The following is a 24310-nucleotide window of genomic DNA, read 5'->3' on the forward strand; positions in this document are numbered from 1 at the left end:
TGTCTCTACTAAAAATATATATATATAAAAAAATTAGCTAGGCATGGTGGCAGGCGCCTGTAGTCCCAGCTACTCAGGAGGCTGAGGCAGGAGAATGGCGTGAACCCGGGAGGCGGAGCTTGCAGTGAGCTGAGATCGCACCACTGTACTCCAGCCTGGGCGACAGAGCAAGACTCCATCTCAAAAAAAAAAAAAAAAGAAAAAAAATTTGGCCATTCTGATAGATTTGTAGTGGTCTTTCTCTGTGATCGTCATATATATTCCCAGCATCTCCAAGTGATTCCAATGCCAAGTTTGAGAACGTCTTTCCTAACAGATTTTGCAAAAGCAGAGTAGAACTGGGGAAAGAGATGTTGTAATGGTGAGTGCCTCCCCATGGACGTGATGTCCCAGAGTTTTTGGTAGAACTGACCTGGCTATCAGCCAGTAGAGGGAGAATGTTCACATGTGTCAAACCTGACAGCCTGCCTCTCATTCCTATGTGCTTTATTTGGAGCAAATGGCTCCACCAGAAGTGATCTGGAAGCTAAGGGGGAAGCACTATGAAGCTCTGGAAAGATGCCACAGCAGGACTTTAATCTCTTTTTATAATTTAAGACCTGAATGAGAAGGGAAGATATGAGAAGTGACTAGTGGGCTATATAGACATTGTCAGAGAAGAAGATCTGGTCTTTGTGACATATTTTTGTGCCCCAAAGGCTGCCTAGACCCTGGCACTTGGAAGGTGCTAAAAAATGGTCATTGAAATAAATATATTAGAACTATCCCTAGTGAGAGACACCACCCAAAGAGGTGCAGAGGAAGGTACTGGTGAGAATTTAGTGGAATTGATGCTTTGGGTTCTTTTCTTTGTAATTTCTATGTTGCTGCTGAGATTTCCTATCTGTTCTTTTATTACAAGCATAATTTCCTTTACGTTCTTGAGCAAAGTTATAACTGCTTTAACAATCTTTATTATTTCCAACACCTGGGTCACCTTGAGATTGGTCTCCATTGATTGCCTTTTCTCTTGAGTTTGAGTCACATTTTCCTGTTTGTTTGTTTTTAATTTGCCTAGTAATTTTGGATTACATCCTAAATGTTGTGAATGAGACCTGAAGAGACTCTGAATTCTATTCCTCAGAAATATATATATATTTTAATATATATAATATATATTATATTTACATTATATATAATATATATTATTTATAATATAAATATTATATATATATATTTTTAATCAGGCAATTAACTTGACCAAACTCAAACTCCAAACTCAGTCTTTCTTGGGTGGACAACATCTGAAATCTTTGCTCAATTCATTTAGCTTTAGTTGAACTACTTGAAGTCTGCCTTGTATGTACATCATTCAGTGAGATTTGGGCACTGTTTATACTCAGAATTTGGGGCTACTGTTCTGTGATTCTTTTCTGGGATATTTCTCCTTATTTTCCAGCTGTGGTTACCTGAACTCTGTCTTTAAACTCCTCAAATAGTAAGAGAGTGGTTTTCTATCCAAGTTTTAGCTAGTAAGTACAGCATTGACTGGGCGCTTCCCGCAAATAAAAAGCCATTAAAAACACGAAAGTTATCTAGTGCCATTTCTTTCTTTCAGGTGTTGCCTCCTCTCCAGTTTCTACTTGCTTGTAGTTGAACACATTTAGTGCCTTCCAATCTTTTTTTTTTTTCTTTTTTTTTTCTGTCTAGAGTTCGTAACAGTTTTATGTGGGAAGTTTGGTCCAGAAAGAGCTACTTTGCCCTTACTAGAAGCAGGACCTCTCTGATCAATAGCTTTGTTCATTTAGGGATGCTTAGAGCCACCCTACTTTATTGACTACCTCATATAGATGGCAATAAATATTTGTTTATTGGCTAAATAAATAGGATTTAAATTAAAAATGGAAGTGAATTTTCAGAGAAAATTGCCAGAAGAAAACCCTGAAACTAGTAGTTACTCATTGTTGGCATCAAGTATGAAACAGAGTGTTCAGGAATTTGCTGAGTAGAAGGATGGGTGTGGTAGTAGAGCTCCAGACATTTGAGTGTAGACCAAAGCAGTTAACAAAGTGAACCTGAGATTTTCACATGAGGAGATAAATTCAATTGTGTTAGCAATACCACTTTCGTGGGGTGAAATTATGGCTTATAGAGATGTTATCATGTTCAAAGGAAATACAACCGGTGAGAGGGAAGCGGAGGTATGCTTGGAGTTCTGTATACCCAAGAGGAGGGAATCAAAGTGGAGGAACTTTGGCTGGAGATCAAAGAGGGGAGGAACAGAAGTAATGCTCTAAAGGCAGAATACTACAGCCTGCTTCTCTGCATGGTGACCTGGAAGGTCATAGATCCAGTACTGAGACTTCAAAACCTGCCTATGGGATGGAAATTTCACTTACCAAAATGTAGGGCATCTGGAAACTTTCTGATTTATTGTACTAACAGTTTCATCTCTCAGACAGGAGAGGAGAGAGGCCAGTTGCTGTTATGAATCTGGTTTGGGAGTTACCAGATGAAGTGAAAGTGCTCACTGAGGCCAGGCACGGTGGCTCACGCCTGTAATCCCAGCACTTTGGGAGGCCAAGGCTGGCGGATCACTTGAGGTCAGGAGTTCGAGACCAGCCTGTCCAACATGGTGAAACCTTGTCTCTGCTAAAAATACAAAAATTAGCCGGGCGGAGTGGCACTTGCCTGTAGTCCCAGCCACTCAGGAGGCTGAGGCAGGAGAATTGCTTGAACCTGGGAGGTTGAGGTTGCAGTGAGCCGAGATAGCGCCACTGCACTCCAGCCTGGGCAACAGAGACTTTGTCTCAAAAAAAAAAGAACAAAATAAATCCAAAAAACACACAAAAATGCTTACTGAAAAAAGGAGCGCCCATAGGGGGTTGAGCCTATAGGGGTTTGGAAAGCAGATTTTATGAAATTTAGGATGAGATATATTTCCTGCCTAAGCCTCCAAAAGTGATGACAGCTCCAACAGTAAGGGAAGTTATGACTTTAATCAGATATCCTTACTCTGCATAGATTTCATTATTTTCCTTCAAGGACTCCTCTTACCGTCATGCCTCCGTGGCTCATCTTTCCTGTCTGACATTTTTTTTTTTATTTTTAAGGAGAGGGGATATTAAAAATACTTAACTAATGGCATAGAGACTGACCAATCAAAACAGATGCCAGACTAATCAGAAGAGATGCCAACCACACACAACTGGAACATCAGCCCTAGTTACGAGTTCCCTAACCTCTCTGAGTCCCAGTTTTCTCCTCTCTGAAATGGGAACAATATCTACATTGCAGAGTTGGTGCAGTGATTCCCAGAAAGGTTACATGCAAAGAACTTGGCAGGTGGAAGGTATGCTGGACACAGAAGCTGCCATGATTACCTGGCATTCTTTGTTTCTAGGTTCATTTCATGTATCTAGTTTATAGGTTCTGCAATGTTAGCCTTTAGTTTCATTAAGCATATGTTTTACTCTATACTGACTTCAGCAAGTATTTGTTCTATTACCAGTTGGTCTCTCTGGTTTTTTGGCCAAAATGTCCCCATCTCCCTGGTCACGAATACTGTGGATTTTCTGAAATCTTCTTGAAATTCATGAGAAAGATCTGTTAAAGATGGTTATAGTTCCTTTAGAGATTTTCCCAGTTCCTTCTTCTCCTTCTGCTTTTTATGGGTGTAGCCTTTGGAGTTAGGCAGACCTGGGTTCGAATGTCAGTTCCATCCCGCACTGGCTATGCACTTAATTGGAATCTGCTCTCTGTGTTGCCCTCTGTCTTCCTCTTCTCATTCTTTTGTCCCCCAGGGTAGGACTTTTTCCTTCAAGTTCAATTCTATGCTTTTAATAGTCCTTGTTTCCTTGGAATTATTCTCTGAGCTTCAGTGAACAAACTATATGAAAAGTTTTTAAAAATTCCCATCCCAGGCTGGGCATGGTGGCCACGCCTGTAATCCCAGCACTTTGGGAGGCAAAGATGGATGGAATCACTGGAAATCAGGAGTTCAAGACCAGCCTGGCCAACATGGTGAAACCCTGTCTCTGCTACAAATACAAAAATTAGCTGGGAGGCTGAAGCAGGAGAATCACTTGAACCCAGGAGGCAGAGGTTGCAGTGAGCCAAGATCATACTAACACACTCCAGCCTGGGCAACAGAGCGAGACTCTGTATCCAAAAAAAATTCTATCCCAACTACTGCCTAACTGGCTAAGAATATCCCTGGCTAAAGGGGAGGAGATAGCTTGTTAGGGATATTTGAAGTTTCTGAAATGGAGAGAGTGGTCTTATAAGGCAGCAAATTATGTTCCCCTTCCTCTTATGCTGGTAATGGTGTGGAGCCCAAGATGCTTCGAATGGACAAGACAGTGATCCCCAGACCTGGATGAGGAAGGGTGTCAGTGGCGACAGTGCCTTGGTTCTTTTCCATTCCCGAATGGACCCTATCCAATTACCAACAGCATGCTGTCTCCCCACATTCCAGGGCCAGCCTTGGGAGGGGGAAGTAGGAACTAGAAAAAAACTGTAAAAGAGCCGCAAGTGCTTTAGAAGATCTTCCTGGTAAAATGCAAGAAGATATCAGAAAATCCATTGTATTAGTGATCAGGGAGATAAGGGGACATTTTGGTTAACAAACCAGATAGACCAATTTGTAATAGAACAAGTACTTGCTAACGTCCATATGGAGTAAAATAGGGGCTGCCCTCCTCTGCTTGAGTTCCTCGAGTCTGGATCTAGTCACCTTATCAGGGTGGAGTACAGTTCTTCCTTTGCTCCCTAGGGTGGGTTATTGGGAAAATTCCTATGTGAACCTGAGATTTCCTTGATGCTTATCTACCATGGATGCCACGGTGAGTTGTTGCTGTTGTTTGGATGATATTCTGGGATTTGAGGGGCCTTTCCACTCATATCTGATAACTTTCTAGATCCTTGGCCTCCCAAAGTGCTGGGATTACAGGCATAAACTACCATGCCCAGCCAAGGATTTTAATCAGTGGATACAAAGGCAACTATTGGATGATGTAGAACAGAATTGCGTACTCAGTGTGCATGCAGCCACTTCCCACCTCTTCAGCCATGGCAGGCTTTGCTAATTGATCACAACACACGTTCTCCCTGTTATCACACATGGCTTCGTAATCCCTCTCCTCACAGTGCACCAAGTAGCCACCACCAAACTAAGTGGTGGCACAAGAGAGGAAAGTTTGGTCATGAGTGTCGTGCTGGGAGAGAAAGGCAGGGATTAGAGGCCACCCCCAGCCTACCCGATGTGAAGGGCCATTCCCAATTTAATAACTGTGTAACCCAGGAGTGTGTTCCGTAGCCACAGGTGGCCTCCTTTGGAAAATAATCCCTCCAGCTGCAAAGGGAGTTTTTATCTCCCTGTGAAGGGAGGGGGTGGACCACACTCCCTCAAGCCTGGAGAAACTGTTTGTAATTTGACTCCCGTTTCCCCAAGCTTAGCTATTACATAAGCTTCTTTAGAAGACAGGCTGTTTGGTTTAGCACCGTGACTGTGACTGACTAATGCGTTTGTAGACATCATGTTAGCTTTGTGTGTGCCCCTGTCCTTGGCACCCTTGTTCCTGTCCCCTACGGCCTTCTCCACACTGCTGTACTTACCCACAAGTGTGTGGGCTTCCCTGGGTTCAAGTTCTTGCAGGGGAAGCTCAGCATGGAAGACCAGTGTGCTCATGGGTATTCCTTTACCTGTATGAGCTGTGGCCTCCTTTGAAGTTTTCTTGGAGCTGAGCCTGAGAGAGCGGCTTCACCCTGACAGGCAGAACCAATCCAAATCATCAATCAGTATCTGCTTAAAATGGGCCTTGCAAGTTGTGCAGCCTGGTGGTTACCAAATGCTGGGTGCAGATATGCATGATAGAGTGCTTAGTCCCAGTACGATGCCAGCCCCTGCAGGCCAGGATTGGGGCTCATGGGCCTTCATGGGGCCAGTCCCATCTACCACCCACCATAGACCTCTAAAGGCCATGGAGTTTCTGGTAGTGGGGACTCCGTGGCTGGAGTCCCCACTCATGCCATGGCTGGACTTTGTTGAATTATCACTGTTAGACAGTTTATCCTCATGCCAGGCTGATCCTAGTTGTTCTTTTTAAAAAATTATTCATGTATTTATTTTTTTAATGATTTATTTTTATTTTTTATTTTTATTTTTTAGAGACAGGGTCTTGTTCTGTCACTCAGGCTGGAATGGAGTGGTGTCATCATAGCTCACTGCAGCCTCGAACCCCTGGGCTCAAGTGATCCTCCCACCTCAGCCTCCCAAGTAGCTGGGACTAGAGGCACACGCCACCACACCTGGCTAATTTTAATTTATTTTTGTAGAGACGGGGTCTTGCTATGTTGCCCAGGCTGTGGATCCCACTTCTTCATATTACCATGCCTAAGCCTCATTCTGCCCTCCAGAGGCCTGGAACAAAGCCGATCCTTTTTTGTTGCCTTTTGTTAACACCTGGTCTGCTCCCAATATGGCCCAGCCAGTTCAGACAGAGGTCAGTAGGTCTGTTATTGTTCCACTGCTGGACATGATGACATGATTCTTTTCCTGGGAAAGCTCAAGATGCATGAGTTGTTTCATCACTCTTTGTTCTTGTTAAATGTGTGGTTTTTGAATCCTGCCTCCTCTACCTTCAGCCTCCCCAACACACACAAAGTCCTGCTAAATGGGGTTATAGTCAATGGGCTTCAGGGGACAGTGACAAGTCAGAGATCTGAATGAAGGAGCACAGCTGGGAGAATTGGAGTTACGGAGCTGACCTGTGGGGATCTGAGTTTCACGACTGATTTAAAACCAGGAGATCTGTCTATGATGACAATGCCCAAAGTCTAGAAGGTTCATCCTAGCAGGAGTAGGACAGTCAGTCCACAAAAATCCCATGGGAATGAGATTAGGGGAGACAACAGTGATTTCTAATTCAGGTATTTGGAGCACCAAGGGCCCCAGAAGTCTCTTTGCTCATGAGTTAAAGCATCTTTATGCTGGAAAAAAAAATGACGCTATTATTCAAAGAAGTGTGTTGTGGGAGGGCGGGGGTGTACATCCTTTAGGAGAGAAAGTAGGTCCCGAGTGACATCCCAGGAGTAGGAAAGCCAGCACTGTTTGTTTTGTTTTCTTCTTTCCCTCATGCTCAATGGTACAGGAAACACAAGGAGAAAAGGACCCATCGCCTTCCTCCAGGCTGCTGCCAATATTGTGTAGAGAAGAATAGCTGAAGAACATGAAAACAAATCTTCACATTTCCTTTTAACAGTGTGAACTTTGAAACACTTTCTGACTCATATTTTAAAATCTCTTAAATTTGAATTCACCTTCCTTCATGTTGTTTTTCTCGAGGCACTAGGCTTGAGTCCAAAAATGTGTCAACCGACTGCTCCCCCAGAATTAAGCAGTCACAAAGCCTGGGCCCCCTTCTCCCAGCTGAGTGGGCAGGGAAACCTGGCTTTGACCTTCCTACCCTTCCTCAAAGCTGGGCCTCACCCCAGGCCTGAAGAGCCAAGAAATAACCATTGTAAGGGGAAGAGGAGGTATTTGGTAATATGCCTCAGCAAGAGGCCATTCATTTTGCTACAAGCAGCAGTTGCCTCTGGGGTCCCTATTTCTGCACCCCTAAAAACATCATTGCTGTCTCTTAAGGTGCTTTTGGCCACAGGTAGCAACATCCAGTTCAACTGGCTCAAATAATAAAGGGGCTTTTGTTGGCTTGGATAACTGAAGTCCTGAGACCCCTTACTTAAAGGACCCTGTTTCCCTCTGGTGAAGTCCTGAGACCCCTTAGTTAAAGGACCCTGTTTCCCTCTGGTGACCGCCAAGCATTGGCTTCATCCAAAAGCCAGCTTCCTGCAGGGATGGTGGCAACAAGGCCTCCAGGAGCAACTGTGTGTTGTGCTTCCAGTTAACAGATTGTGAGAAGAGAGAGCTTCTGATTGGGCCAACTCAGGACACGTGCCTAGCCTCAACCACTCACTGTGCTGGGCTCAGGCCGCTGCTGACAGGCTCTGGCCCATCAGGACCCAGCACTGAGTAATAATGTGGGAATACACAGATCACCACCAAACCAGTGCCTCTGTAGTTTTCCCAGAGGTATATTTATTCCCCCAAATAACACTCTTGTAATAGTCTTCTTTCTTTTTTGAAGGTGGGGAGTGTGAGGAGTTCTGTAGTACATCCTGCCTACTCCCCTGCCATATTTTGGGCGATGCTATTATTCAAAGAAGTGTGTTGTGGGAAGGCGGGGGTGTACCCTGCCATACTTTCTTGCCTTTCCCTTAAAGGGTCAGCCCTCTGGAGCTGAGTCTCTGCTTCCCCAGATATGCACTGACTCTGTCTCTCCCTTTGGGGTCAACAAGAGGAATGGAGTTCGGACTTTGTCAGACAACAGGGGCTGAGTTAAGGCTCTGGGGGAAGAGGTGAACACACCTCAGTGGCCTGTTCCTGCTTCCCCAAGGGTCAAGTGCCTTGGCCTCAGACTTCCTGCTGGCCACAGTCAAACTATTTTGGTTCATCCACCCAGATGTTAGAAAAATTAAGTACCCTACCCTATTTCCCCTTGCTTCTGATTTCTCTTCTCATATCACAGATACTTCCTGGATGACCTCACCCGACCTGGCCTCCACAGATCCCTCCCACAGATATCTTGCCAGTCCTGGACACTCTGTTGACTTGTGGGCCCATGTATCCCATTCTCTGCAGGATGTTCCGTCTGGATTTTCCAATGCTGGGCTTGCTATGTCTCCATGGAGCTGGTTTTCCTCCAAATGAGATCTTCCTTGGGGATCCCCTTTAAGTCTTGATGATAACCATTGCTCTCCCAGGTCGTGGCAGTTTGTGCTGTGTTCCCATCACCCTCTGGGGCTTTCTCTGGAAGTGTGGATAGGTGAGCCCAGGTCTTACAAGGAGGCCAGTCTGCAGCCTATTGGAGCCATGGCTGCCGTGGGCTGCCCCAGCACCCAGGCCAGTGCCCTGTCTTGGGGCCACCCCGCTGCTGTGTTTGCAGCACCATGGCAGTTCTTTAATTAGACCAAGCAGGGATTTCTCAGACGGGGGTGGGAGGAGGTGTGCGGGTCTATTGGGGGAAACTAGGTCACCTGAAAACCAGTAATCAAGAGGGAGCTGTCCTCGAGCCCCAGCTCCAAGGAACCCAGAGGGGCAAGGTGGGAGGGGCTCGCGGGGAGGGCCAAGTCAGAGAAAATATGCCTCTGGCCCCTTTTACTGGCCCTTGGGAGACATTGTTCTCACCTTTCTCCAGGGGGCTGGGCAACTGCCCTTAATTCCTTTGCTGGGAGTAGGGAGGACACTGCAGTGGTGCCTTCTGTCTGCCTGGGGCCTGCCACCCTGAGGCCCATGGAGGGAGCACTGTGCTGTGAGTCAGGCCCCAGGTTTAGTTACTGCTCAGCCTCTGTATCCTTGGAGCAGGTCACCCACTCCCATGTGTCTGTGCCATCCATCCACTGCACAGGGACTGTGTCTGCCTTTACCCTGCTGCCTCTCTAGCCCTGAGCACAGGCCTGGCATGTGGTAGATGCCACCTAAATATTTGTCAAACAAAATAATGAGTTTATATGAGTGCTTCTCTTGTAAGATTATTGCCACGAAGATCAATGGCAAGATGGGTTTCCCAAATGTCAGTCACTTATAAGTTTTGCCAACACTAAACGCCATTGTCATTAAATTTTTCTTTACTATCAACTTCCTATTTCCAACTGAAATAGATTTGTTTAAAAAGGAAATTTTATATCACAACCATAAACAAACAGTAACTGTGAAAACAAATCCACGGGAAACAAAACAATGTTATTACATTCTATCCTAGATACAGTGGCTTGCCCAGGCCAGGAGCTGAGGCCTGCTTTCTCTTTGTTTTCAAGGAGGATTGGCATAGTTATAAAGATGTTAAGGGTCTGTTAGCACCGGACTGACACTTTTCTCTGGAGAAAGTCTGAAAGATTAAAAAAGAAGTGAAAAGCCTATATACCCTGCTCTCTGTGTGGGTCCATGTTACGTCAAGGCTTGTTCCTGTACTTTTGAAAATTTCCTTGGAATGGATTCTCCTTCCACACTTAGGGAAGCACTTGGCTGAGATGATGGCTGGGGAAGTTCTTTGAAAGGGATAAAGTGCTGTAACAGTGCAAGTGATTGGTACCATTACTCTACTTTTAGCATGTTTTTGGTACCTTCCACTCAGAGGTGATCAGTCATAATAATGAAGAAATGAGTAACTGTGTTCAGGATCTTAGGGCTGAAAGACGTCTCACAGGATACTTAGGCCAATCTGACACGGGTGGACATTTTATCCTCCAGTGAGTGACGAGGAACTTGCCACCTCCTGAGACAGCCATTGACCACAAGCACCTTTGTCGAATTGCTTGTTGGACAGCTCTGGAGGCCGGTGTCTGTTCTTGGGGTGCACACAGCTGCTTCCTTGTACTTCCTTGTTCCTCCAAATGAGGTCTTCCTTGGGGGTCCCCTTTAAGGGTTGATGATAACCATTGCTCTCCCAGATCCTGGCATTGGGCTGTGTTCCCATCACCCTCTGGGTCTCACGAGGAGGCCAGTCTGCAGCCCATTGGAGCCTGGCTGCCGTGGGCTGCCCCAGCACCCAGGCCAGTGCCCTGTCTTGGGGCCGCCTAGCTGCTGTGTTCACCCTGCTGTGTGTTGGGGAGACTCACAGGCTCTCTTTCCTTTCTTATTCAGAGTGGAGCTCTGGTTATTTGGAAACTGCTGTCTCATTCTGCCTAAGACAGAGCTTGCAAACTCAAATGACATTGGAGCTGGCAAATGATGTCAGTTAGTGAGGGCAGTCAGGCGGGAGTAATGGGGAGCATTGGGGACTATGGTAATGGAGAGCGTATGTGCCCTATCTAAAGGGGACAGCCCGACTCTACACCAGTTGATGGTGATGCCGTGTGAGCCCACTGTGGCCCCATACCAAGATGTTCTAAGAAAAGCTGAACCCCCGATGTTGGATATAAAATCTCCAAGTTGTAAATGTCAGCAATGAATTAAAAGATTTTAAAACATGGTGTGGACTTCAACCAAACTAACCAACAAACATGATGTGGATCACAGGAGGCTTTCTGGTCAGGCCTGGCCCACAGCCACAAGTGGCTCATCACTGCCAACAAGACTTCTCTGCTCCTTTTGGGCTGGGCAGCCACGTCCTCTTCGGGCCATGCTTGTGCATGTTGGTTTCCAGAGTTCCCTCCATTGTGGTCAGCCACTCTGTACACCTTTGAGCGCTGCCTACCTCCCTCTCAGCTCGTGTCTGCTCCTTTCAACTGGTGAAATCCTACTTCTGCACTGAGATTCAAATCTGTTGTCCTGTATTCTGGAAAGCCTTCCTTGAGAACCCCGGGCAGACTGGCTCTTCCACTATCTAGCGGTGGTATGTTGGGTAAATGACTTAATCACTCTGTGCCTTAGTTTCCTCATCTGGAAAATGGGCATGACAGTACCTAGTACTACTATTTTATTAGGTTACTGGGATAATTAAATGGATTTATAAGATAAATTGACAGACAGAAGGCAGAGTTGGTCCGCATCCATCTCTGAATCAGGGCTCGTCACAGAGCAGGACTTCATTAAATGTTTACTCACTCGAGGAAGTGGAGTGAAATAAACTTGTGGTCTGCTAGCTCCCAGAGAGGTCTGACTATAATAATGATATTGTGTGGATGTGAATTGAACTCTTTTGAACTCCTCACTTCTAAAAAAACAACCAAAACATCTATATCTAAGTGGCTAAAATAGAAAGCAGTGACAATCCCAAATGCTGAAGGGGAACTGGATCACTCACACATTGCTGGAGGGTATGAAACCAGCACAGCCATTCTGGAGAACAGTTGGGCAATTTTCTTTTAAAAGTAAACATGCGCCAGGCGCGGGGGGTCACGCCTGTAATCCCAGCACTTTGGGAGGCCGAGGTGGGCAGATTACCTGAGGTCAGGAGTTTGAGACCAGCCTGGCCAACGTGGTGAAACCCCGTCTCTACAAAAATACAAAAATTAGCCGGGCATGATGGTGGGTGCCTGTAATCTCAGCTACTTGGGAGGCTGAGGCAGGAGAATCGCTTGAACCCAGGAGGCGGAGGTTGCAGTGAGCCGAGATCACGCTATTGCACTCCAGCCTGGGTGACAGAGCGAGATCTCAAAAAAAAAAAAAAAAAAAAGTAAATGTGCAATTACCATATGCCTTATCACTTGTACTCTTGGGTATTTGCTCCTGAGAAACAAAAACTTATGTTTACACAATCTGTAGATGAATGGAACAGCCTTAAACTGGAAACGATGCAGATGTTCCTCAATAGGTAAATGGTTAAACAAATTGGGGCCATCCATAAAATGGAATACTACCCAGCAACAAGAAGAAACGCACTATTGATGCATGCAGCAATGTGGATGAATCTCAAAGGAATGATGCTGGGTGAAAAAAGCCAATCCTCAAAGGTTACCTGCTATCTGATTCTATTTATATAACATCTTTTGAAATGACAAAATTCTAGAGATGGGGAACAGATTAGTAATTGCCAAGGCAGGGACAGGAGTGGGTTGGAGGGGGAGCCTAGAGAAGGAGATAGGTGTGGTTATGAACTGAGGTGATAGATATATTGATACAATTGCATAAAACAAAACACATCCAAATAAGTACATGTGAAACTAGGGAAATTGGCATAAGATTGGTGGGTTGTATCACGTCAGGTTTCTGGCTGTGATACTGTATAGTAGTTTTGAAGATGCTACCACTGGGATAAACTGGGTGAAATGTACACAGGATCTCTCTGTACTATTTGTTACGCTCCCTGTGAATCTACAATGATCTAAAATAAAAAGTTTAATTAGTTGAAAGTGCATTGCAAGTGTATTCAAAACAGAAATCAAAACAAAACAAACAAAAGGCAACCAAAACCAGCTAGCTTGTCTCCCATTGAGCCTTGCCATTGGCTTATTTATGCTGGAGGTCACACCCACTCAGACCCTGGAACTTTTGCCCTTTGGGCATTGCCAAGCCAACCCCTTCCCCATTCTGCCTGTTTACTCTCCAGTCTCCGAGCTGGGAGAGACATGAAGAACGATCTGGATCTGACCCAATCTGAGCACCTGAGGATTTAGCCTGAGCCCTGCTCTTCAGCTTCTGTAGAAAGGGCTTTTGGAGGGGTGGGTGACGCAGGCGACCCAGTAGATTAACAACGCTTCCTGAAACCAACCAGGGGCTAACCCGATACTCTTTGAGACAGTGGGCCACATCACACAGACAGATGTAGACTCCTGCCATTCTTTCCTGTTACCCAACAACCATAAACCAGCCTTGCCTGCTGGTTCACAGACATGCTGCATTTACATCTCCCTACCATTCCTCCTCCAAGCTTGTGTCTCATTGTTTAGTGTCTTAACGTTTAGGGCCAGCTCTTTTTAAAAAAATTATTTTTTTTTTTTGTAGAGATAAGGGTCTCGCTATGTTCCCCAGGCTGGTCTGGAACTCCTGGCCTCAAGCTGTCTTCCCACCCTGGACTCCCAAAATGTTGAGATTGCAGGCATTGAGCCAGTGCATCCAGCCCCAGCTCTTTTTATTCCTTGCACCTGTAACTTCTGGGAGGCGGATAGGACACTTCGCAGGTGGAGGAACAGGCTTAGAGAGGATCAAGTGATTGTCCTAAGACCCTTTCCCTCTGTGTCTGAAAGTTCATAGAGTCCGTGCTGAAGACCAGCTGGCTTTAGACTCTGAAATTTTGTTGACCTCACGTTATTTGAGACTCATGAGAGCAAGAGATGTAATTTTTTTAAAAAGGTCATCCAAAGAGAGAATCTTTAACTAAGATTTTCTATGTCCCAGTAGTTCAGCAGTTTTTAAACTTTTTTGTCTTAGGATTTCTTAGTTCCTTAAATTGAGCATCCCAAAGAGCTTTTGTTTATGTGGATTATATCTGTCAATATTTATCATAATATAAATGAATATTGAGAAATTTTTAAGAATAGCATTAAGTCCTTTAAGATAAAACCATAAACCCATGATGTATTATAACAATATAATAATCTATAACATATTTTTATTAGACTGTTATAAAAGCATAACATATGATATATAACATTTTGATGAAAAATAGCTATTTTTCAAAACAAAATTTAGTGAGAAAAGTGATGTTTAAAAATTTTGCAAAATTCTTTATGTTGAGCTTAGCGGCTGGATTCTTGTGTCTACTTCTGCATTTAGTCTGTTGCAATGTCACTTTTCATATAGCTTTGGGAACCACTGTATACTCATAAGATAATGAGTAGAAAAGGTTAGTAATATCTTAGTATAGTTATGAAAATAGTTTTGACCTATGGACTTCTTGAAATGGTTTCAGGGATTCCCTATGGGGTTCCCAGACCACACTTTGAGAAGCACTGCAATAGTGTATTGTTTCTTCTGGTCTCTTTCTTGTCCTGTCTGTCCCATCTCCAGAACAACTTGCATCCCATAGTGATCAGAACAAAAGAGGCTTGAGCAGAAGTGTCAGATATTCATAATTCTGAGGCCTTGGATGTTTGTATAGTCTCCAGATTTTTGGGGGTCTGCAGCCCCCATCATGTCCTGACCCTCCCTGCACCCCTTCTGATTCCAGCACTCAGATACCCAAATCCGTAAAGTAGGGTGACTCTATACAAGAAAACTAAAATGGCATGGTTCTTGTTAAATAGCTGTGGCTAGAGAGGCAGACAACCAAGCTATCCAATAGAGCTTTCTGCAGTGATGGATATATTCTTTATCTGCATTGTCCAGTATGAAGCATGTGGCGATTGTGCACTTGAAATGTGGATAGTGCAACCAAAGAATTAAATTATTTTACTTTATTCTAATTAATTTAAATTTAAATAGCCACAGGTGGCTACTGGCTGCTGCATTAGACAGCATAGCCAGACCTTGCTGATACTTACAGGGCCACTGTAAGGATTTGCACTTCTCTTGAGGAGCAATAGAAGGAAAACCTCAAAAGCGTTTCGAACACGGGGCGTCGGGGGACGATCAGATCTGAGTTGTGGAGTCTGACACATGTGTTCATCTGTGTCTCCCTCCCTGCCACAGGCCACACCATGAGGCCCCAGCCCCAACAGAGGCCCCGCGCTGCCCTGGCCCCCGGTGCACCGTGCTAGCCCCCAGCCAGGGCGTTGGGGAGGGCGGTGGCCATGGCCAGTCACGTGGACCTGCTGACGGAGCTGCAGCTGCTGGAGAAGGTGCCCACGCTGGAGCGGCTGCGGGCCGCCCAGAAGCGCCGGGCCCAGCAGCTGAAGAAATGGGCACAGTACGAGCAGGACTTGCAGCACCGCAAGCGAAAGCACGAGCGGAAGCGCAGCACGGGCGGCCGCCGCAAGAAAGTGTCCTTCGAGGCCAGCGTGGCCCTGCTGGAGGCTTCGCTGAGGAACGACGCCGAGGAAGGTAGGCCCCTCTGTGCCTTGGCGGCCACGCAGCTGCCTTGGCCTCTGATCAGGGTTTGGAATCCAGGTTCTGTGCAGTAGACGTGTGGGCAAGGCAGGTCTGCAGACCCACTTCCAAGTTCCAGCAGCCCCATTCCTCTTAGGAAGTGGACGTTCCTAGGAACTTCGAATTTATCTTAGACTTCTTTTTTTTTTTTCTAAGACAGGGTCTCGCTCTGTCTCCCAGGCTGGAGTATAGTGGCGCGATCTCAGCTCGCTGCAACCTCTGCCACTCAGGCTCAAGTGATCCTTCCACCTCAGCTTCCCTAGTAGCTGGGATCACAGGTGTACTGCCACCATACCCAGCTAATTAAAACAAAAAAAAATTTGTAGAGATGGGGTCTCATTCTGTTGCCCTGGCTGGTCTCGAATTCCTGAGCTCAAGTGATCTGCCCGCCATTGGTCTCCCAAAATGCTGGGATTATAGGCATGAGCCGCAGCGCCAGGCCTAGACTTTTTGTTTAAACATCTTCATTCATTTGTTTTTATTTATTTATTTATTTAGACATAGGGTCTTACTGTGTTGCCCAGGCTGGTCTCAAACTCCCAGCTTAAAGGGATCCTCGTGCCTCAGCCTCCCAAGTAGCTAGTATTATAGGCAGGCCACCTTGCCCAGCTGTATTTTTTTGGGAACAAGGATTCCAGCCTTTGGCTAAGGAATACCATAATAACTTTCTTTCCCTCCCACAAATATTTACAGACAACCACAAATATTTACAGACAGCTTCTTTTGCATTACTTTCCTAGATATAGTGGTGAACAAGTTGGATCTGGTTTCTCCCCACCAAAAGCTCAATACTCACAGGATCTTGCAATTCATAAAGCTCTCCTCTGTGCCAGACCCCATGCCTGGCACCCTCTGAATGCTGTTCCGTGTATTCCGTGTATGTAGCCTTTGCTGCAGTCATAAATGGTGTAGAGGGATGGACTCTGAAGTGAGACTACCTGAATCTAAAACTGGCTTTCTCAGTTCCCTACGTGAGCTTGACAAGTAGACAAGTCTCTTCCACTCTCTATACTTTGTTTACACCTCTGTAAAATGGGGCTAATAAGAAAATCCACTTTAAGGGCTTGCGGTGAACATTAAGTTAGAAAATCCCTGTGAAGTTCCTAAATATGGTCCCTTATGCTGAGGAAGTGATTATTACTGTTTTATTTTATTATATTAGTATATTTTATTTACATTATCAAAGGATGTCCATAAAGTCTGAAAACAGATATAGACAATGCTGTCTAGGATATTTTCAGTTTGTAAAGTGAATGAGTAAATAAATATAAACAAATATGTATACACATTCATACAATCTATGTTTCCAGATTTTTTTCTTTTTTTTTTTTTTTTTCTTTTTTTTTTGAGACGGAGTCTCACTCTGTTGCCCAGGCTGGGCAGAGTGCAGCGGTGTAATCTCGGCTCACTGCAACCTCTGCCTCCCAGGTTCCAGCAATTCTCCTGCCTTAGCCTCCCGAGTAGCTGGGATTACAGGCGTTCACCTCCATGCCCTGGCTATTTTTTTAAATTTTTAGTAGAGATGGGATTTCGCCATGTTGGCCAACCTGGTCTTGAACTCTTGACCTCAGGTGATCCACCTGCTTTGGCCTCCCAAAATGCTGGGATTACAGGCATGAGTCACTGCGCCTGGCCTATGTTTCCAGATTTTATGGATACCTTGTACTTGCCATATTTAATTTAATTATATTATTTTTGTGTCTCATGAGCTAGATATCATGATCTGTACTATGTACAGTGCTTTAAGAGCCATGTATGATAACACCCATTTTACAGGTGGGGGAATTGAAACTCAGAGAGGTTCAGAACCTTGACCAAGGTGGCAGAGTGGGATCAGAACCACCGGCAGCCGACTCTTGTCACTGCCCTCATGGCCTTATAGGTTTGCTTCCCATTGTAGGAATGAATGGAGGATCCATGATGTAACCATAGCCCCCTTCCCTGGGCTTGTTCGGAGGCGGTCTCGCCTGCTCATTGTGAGCCAAGGTCTGTGCACCTCCCTGTTCCCCTTGGCACCTATGGCCCATCCCTGTATAATAAGCCTTCCTGGCTGTCCCTGGAGAGGCCTAGCCATGCTTCCTGGGCCCCTGCACACACCTTCCAGTCAATGAAAGAGCAGAGAGGTGTGGCACTTCTGGCCCAAGAGGGTGCTGGGTTTTAGTCACCTTGCTCTTCAGGTTCTAGAACCCTCTGAGAAGTGTAATTCCACTTCCACCTGGCTGCACAGGGCTCTAGGAAACGAGCCGAGAGGCATCCCTGGAACCACTCTGCTGGGAGCGGCTCCGCTGAGAGCCCGGGGTGAGCAGCCTGGGTGAGAAGAGAGGTGGAATCTTGGGCTTGGGGACATGGCCCCGAGGCTCCTTCCCACGTGCAGTTTGCCAAGTGACGCGGCAGCCCCATCCCCACGCAGTGGGTGGCTTGTCATGATGTCTAATTTTTGTTGGGGGCGGAAGTTCATCAGCTCTTCTCTCACCCTTCGTTATTGACTGCCTTCTTCCCTGACAAAGCCCCATTGCCCCTCCCTGAGGGGCTCTGTGCATGGGCTGTGGGCTTCAGACCATCCTCCCAGCCCCCTGCCCAGTCCCTACCCCTTGCTGATGTCTTGTTTCCTGGTTAGAAGGAGCACTGGGCTGGGAGTGGAGGGATCAGTGCCCCGCAGCCCTGCCTGTGACTTTGAGCAGCTTGTTTCACCTCTGTGGGTCCAGTTTTTTTGTTTTGCTTTGCTTTGTTTTTGAGATGAAGTCTCGCTCTGTCGCCCAGGCTGGAGTGCAGTGGCACAATCTTGGCTCACGGCAAACTCTGCCTCCCGGGTTCAAGCGATTCTCCTGCCTGAGCCTCTCAAGTAGCTGAGACTACAGGCACGCACCACCATACCCAGCTAATTTTTGTATTTTTAGTAGAGTTGGGGTTTCACCATGTTGGCCAGGCTGGTCTCAAACTCCTGACCTCAAAGTGATCCGCCCACCTCGGCCTCCAAAAGTGCTGGGATTACAGGTGTGAGCCACCGCGTTTAGTTTTTTAATCTGTAAAATCAGGTTTTGAAAGATTGCCCTCAAGAGGGTATGGCAAGACTTAGACAAGGTCCTGGACGTGACAGTTCTTTGAAAGGTTACCCTGAGACCTGTACCAGCACGGTGATAACGCACTTTATTTTGTTTTGTTTTTTACAGACTTTAATGTTTTTCAGAACCTAAATATGCACAGATACATTCTTCTTGTAAAAATCAATCAACATAGAAGTGTACAGAGTAAAAAGTCCTTTCTGTCCCTCCCTTCCTCCCTCTCTCCTTCCTCCCCTCCTTTGCTTCTTTTTGTCCATCCATCACTACTGTTGTTAGTTTGATGTTTCTTTTCCAGGTATTTTTTTCATTTGCATATGCATTTGTGGACTTAAGAGAAATATAGAGCCAGGTTTCTTTTTTAAAAAGTTTTTACATAAGTGATGGTATCCTGGATACATTATTCTGCAATTTTCTTTTTTTTCCCATCCAACGGTATATCTTGGAGACGTTTTCATGCCAGAACGTGTACAGTACAGATCTGTGCCATTATTTTTATCTGCTGTGTAGTATTCCATAGTATGGATTACCAGAATTTTCTAACTAGCTCCTTATTGATGCAGATTTTTCCAGTAGCTTTGCTTTTGCCACAGTGAATGTTTTATTTCCATGTGCAAATGTTTATCAAGGACAGATGTGATGAAATGAAAGAGATGGATCTGAAGGTATTAAATTTGAATGAGAAAAGTGCTAGACCCCATGGGCTGATCCCCCTGTCTCTATGGGGCAGCCAAGTGAGGGGAAGGGGCCAGAATACTGTGCTCTGTGGCAGGCTCTTGGGTTGGTTTTAGGGTCCACAGGTGCCTGGGTTTGGATGAGGGGTGTGAGGCTGCCATCAGTCAGCCCTTGACCTCACTGGGCTATGCTCAGCTTCCTGGCAGCACTACAGAGCCTGCTGCTTTCAGCAGGCTGGGAACGGCTGCTTCTTGCTGGTGGAGCTGGTGTTTGGGAGGCTGCCGGGGTGTTAGCTCACAGTGGCGTGGGAGCGTGGGGTGGCAGCTCCCCCACTCCCCTGAGCTCACAGCAGCCTCTGAGTCAACCTCCCCCACCTGCCTGGGGATTGTGAGTTGTTTCCAGAGAAAGGCAGGCTAGGAACTCACTGAGTTTCGTCCTCTGGTCCCATATTGCCTTTAGACTAGTGTCCTTGCCCTTGGACCTGCCTGAGCCCCATGCTCACTGCTCTCACTGCCATCACCCTATGCCCCAGGCAATGCCAGCTCCACCAAGATCCTCCCATATTCCCTGCGTTATCTTACCTCCACACCTTTGTATATGCAATTCCCTCTGTCTGGGACACTCTTCCTGTGACTAACTCCTGTAACCCTCAGCTTTGAGTCTGGCGTGACCTCTGGGGAGCCATCTGTGAGCCTTTTCCCATCCCTGGTTAAAGTAGCAACTCAATACGTAGCTGATGTTTACTGAGAGACAGTGTAGTGTCATGGCTAGGAGCACAGACCCTGCAGTTTGTCCTCCAGGATTCAAATCCTAGCTCTACCGTTTACTAGCTGTGCATCCTTGGGAAAGTTACTTTACTTCTCAGTGCCTTCATCTCCCCATCGGTAAAAATGAGGATGATGATGTACCTGCTTCATAACGTTGTTGGGGGGGTTAAATTAAGTTGATAAATGTTGAAGTGGTATGGTAAGAGCTATGTAAGTGGTATAAATTGTTGTTATTCTACACTATTATTCTACATTTACGTAATCTATTATTACAACATATTCTGATTGTCATCATTGTTATTATTTATCAGGTACTTTGTACCAGGCAGCTTGCCTTACATATGTTATCTCGGTTAATCTTCACAGCAACTCTCTGAGGTTAGAGAGTCAAACCCCATTTTTAAAAAATAGCTTGGGGTTCAGTTTACATATTATAAAATTTGCCCACTTTAAGTGTACTATTCAATGATTTTCAGTAAATTTACAGAATTGTGCATCCATCAGCCACAATCCAGTTGTAAAACATTGCCATCGCTGAGTGGTGTGGCTAACACTTGTTATCCCAGCACTTTGGGAGGCCAAGGTAGAGGATCACTCAAGCCCAGGAGTTCTAGACCAGCCTGGAGAGCCTGTCTGTACTGAAAAAAAAAAAAAAAAAAGCCAGCCGTGGTGGCACTTGCCTGTGGTCCCAGCTACTTGGAAGGCTTAGGCAGGAGGATCGCTTGAATCCGGGAGGTTAAATCTGCAGTGAGCCATGATTGAACCACTGCACTCTAGCCTGGGTGACAGAGCAAGACCCCATCTCAAAAACAAACAGAAAGCATTTTCATCATCCCAAAAAGAAGCCTCATGCCCATTTGCAGTGACTCCTGGTTCCCAGACCCAGGCAACTATAATCTACTTTCTGTCTGTATAGATTTGCCTTTTCTGGACATATTATTTACATGGAATCATACAGTATATGATCTTTGTGATTGGCTTCTTTCATTCAGAATACTGCTTTCAAGGTTCATCCTTGGTGTGACATCATATATCAGGGCTTCATTCCCTTTCATTGCCCTGTAGTATTCCATTGTATAGATATGCCACATTTTGTTTATCCATTCACCAGTAGGTGAACGTTTGGATTATTTCTATTTTGGGGTAGGATGAAGAATGCTGGTAGGCAAATTTGGGTACAAGTCTTTGTGTGGATATATGTTTTCATTTCTCTTGGGTCATTACCTAGGAATAGAATTGTTGGGTCATATGGTAAATTATGTTTAACTTTTTAAGAAACTGCTGTACTGTCTTGGAAAATGGCATCACTGTGTGAATTCTCATCCCCCATTTTACAGATGAGAAATTTGAAGCTCAGAGAGACTAAGTCACCTGCCAAGGTCTCACAGGTTTTAAGTGTCAGACTCAATCCCAGGATTCAAACCCAGATCAGTTTCTCCGAAGCCCATGTATTTAACCACCAGGCAGTCCTGTACTTCCTGCTTTTGTTTTCACTAGAAAACTAGAGAACCCTCAGTTGCTGTACTGATCTGTGTTTGTTTTGGCCTTAGGCATCCTGGTGTTTCTGCTGGCATCTTGGGCCCTTTGATTTGGGGCCCCCAAGATAAACTCTTTAGCCCCAGATATAACTTCTTTCTAGGGCCACAATAGCCCAGCCTCCCTTGAAACCATTGAATGTATGTTAAGTTGTTAGAGACTTCTGTTTTTCTCTCAGAATGTGTAGGGTTTTCTTTATGGAAATTCTCATTCAAAAAATATTTGAGTGATTCTTCTGTACTCTAAATTTAACTCTTATTAAATTTAATGATTTTTCTCACTGTGAAAGTTTTCAAACTCTTTTTTAAGCAGTGGAAACTTTTCTTTAAATGAGATATTATGCAGAAACCCAATATGTAAAACAAAGGAAGGAGCTGTTCTGACTGGGGTCAGGTGGGTGGGGTGCTCAGTCATCCCTGCCACCTGCAACCCCCTCCCCCACCCCCAAGCACAGTGCTGGACACCTGGGCCCTGCCACCACCATCTTAAACCAGCAGCTCATCTACAGGAACTAGCTCAGACTTTCACTTTTGGTGCTTTTGAAAAGGGAAGTTTCTTTTCTTCTAATTATTAAAAAAAAAAACCCTGTTATTGTTACAGAAACTTTTAGAAGTACAGAAAAAAAGAAGCATTAAGAAGAAGATAAAATCACCCATATTCCCCCTGAACAGCAACAACCATTGATAATATTTTGGTATTGTTGTGTCAGGCAGCGTCCTGGGAGGAAACAAATGGTGATTTTATATGGGGTGATTTGTGGAAAGTTTGATAAAGGGGCAGTTTGTAAAGGGTTTAGGGAAGTGGTCCTCAAACTTTTTGGTCTCAGAGGCCCTTTATATTCTTAAAACCTGAGAACTCCTAAAAGCTTTGGTTTAGCTGGGTTCTATCTACCCATATTTACTGTATTCGAAATTTAAACGGTGGCATTAAATATTTATTCATTCATTAAGTCAGAATGATAAACACATTATCTGTTGACTATCTGCTTCTGCGTAGCAGATGAACTCAAAATTTAGCAGCTTAAAACAATAAACATATACTGCCTCACACAATTTCTGTGGCTCAGGGATCCAGAGCAGCTCAGCTGGGTGGTTCTTGTTCAGGATATCTCATAAGGTTGCAGTCACTTCAGGATTTACCTGGGGCTGGAGAATCCACTTCCAAGATGGCTCACTGGCATGGCTCTTGGCAGGAGGCCTCAGTTCCCTGCCATGTGACCCTCTGTATAGGACAGCTCGAGTGTTCTCTCAGCATGGCAGGTGGCTTTTTTCAGAGTGAGTGATCCAAGAGATAGAGGAATCCGCAATGCCTTTATGACCTCGTGTTGGAAATCATGTACCATCACTTCTACCATCTTCTATTCATGAGAAATGACTCACTAGGTCCAGCCCACACTCAAGGGGTGGGGAATTAAGCTTCATCTTTTGAAGAGAGAATTTGTGGACATGTTTTAAAACCACCACATGTTAACATAAATATTTTTAAGAAAAATTATATTTTTCAAAACAAAAAAAAAAGCAATGAGGAGAGTAGCCTTGTTTTATATTTTTGCAAATCTTTTTAAGATCTGGCTTAATGGAAGACAGTTGGAGTATCTTATCTGCTTCTGCCTTCAATCTGTTGTGATATGTTATTTTGGTTGAAGTAAATAAAGAAAATCTTATGTAGTTGGAAAAGGGAGGAAATATTTTAATTGCTTTTTCAGATATTGTGGATATTCTTTGATACTACATCTAAACTCAACAAGTAGTAGTTTCTTAAAGGTTAGTTGCAGTGCTGAATCTGAAGCCATATCAATTTACATCAAAATCCATTGGTCTGTCTGGCATTTTGAATGGTTCTTTTACCCATGTGTACTTTTTTTTAATGTAATATATTGGATCTGTTAGAAAATATTGGTTCACTGAGTTATACAGATCTTCCAAATGTTGACACATTGCTTTATACAATATAAGAAAATGTATAGTTTCAATACCAATCTTGCCATACAATTATTCAAGTACTGGGAAACTGTAAGTTTGTGGTAGCTATAAAAGTTTTCTAAAATTTGGATTTTTGCTTAAAAGTTCAAATTCTATCATTGGTAACAAATGCTGTCAGTTGTGAGAAGATCCATTTGCCCTTTTTAGGAAAAAAAACACTGCCTATTAAATACTCAAGTCTGAATAACCATTGTTTGCTAGACATCCTTTAAGTAAAACTAGTGCTCCATGAGAGAAGAGACTAGCTTAGCACACAGCTTAAAAAATGGCTCAAGTAATGCAGTTGGAGACAATGATTATTCTTTTTTTGAACTTCCCATTTTGTCACATGGAATATTAAAAGGACATGTACTCAAGGATTAAGGTTTCATAAAATTAATACATTTTATTGCTTTATCAAGGACATTTTTAAGGGAAACTGGTATTGATTTTTTTCTTTTGATTGCACATACAAAACAATGAAGATGGTGATTGCTAGTACAGCTTGGTGCCACTAAGTTAATTCTGTTAAAACAACAGTAGTTTTACCCACCATTGCTTTTACACCATCAGTGCAAATGTCAACACAGTGGAAAATGCAAGTAATTTCTTAGTGTTACTATGAAAATTGTTTTGATGTTTTAATACCCTGAAAGAGTCTAGAGACCACTTTGAGAACCACTGGTATATGGGGGTCAACAAGGAATGGGACAATACCCTGGGATAGCAAAAGTTGGGAGATCTTACCCACCCCACCCCACCCCCCGGGCCTGAAGGAGACAAGGAAATGAACCTACTGGAACCTAAGGAAGGCACCGTATGGAGAGGGCTGCCTAAAGGAGCGGTGGCTGCCACTCCATGTCCCTG

At 44.6% G+C, this 24310-nt stretch overlaps 1 protein-coding gene across 1 annotated transcript in view; it reads left to right on the forward strand.

Annotated features, from left to right (window-relative positions):
- Positions 1–24310, forward strand: part of PPP1R16B (protein phosphatase 1 regulatory subunit 16B) — a 118010-nt gene that overhangs the window by 15192 nt on the left and 78508 nt on the right. The window contains exon 2 of the mRNA XM_003825887.3: positions 15050–15400. Within this exon, the coding sequence (XP_003825935.1) occupies positions 15151–15400 (250 nt within the window). The 5' untranslated portion in view covers positions 15050–15150. The remainder of the gene's footprint in view (positions 1–15049; positions 15401–24310) is intronic.

The sequence above is a fragment of the Pan paniscus genome, chromosome 21, assembly GCF_029289425.2.
Source record: "Pan paniscus chromosome 21, NHGRI_mPanPan1-v2.0_pri, whole genome shotgun sequence".
In the NCBI taxonomy this organism is placed as follows: domain Eukaryota; kingdom Metazoa; phylum Chordata; class Mammalia; order Primates; family Hominidae; genus Pan; species Pan paniscus.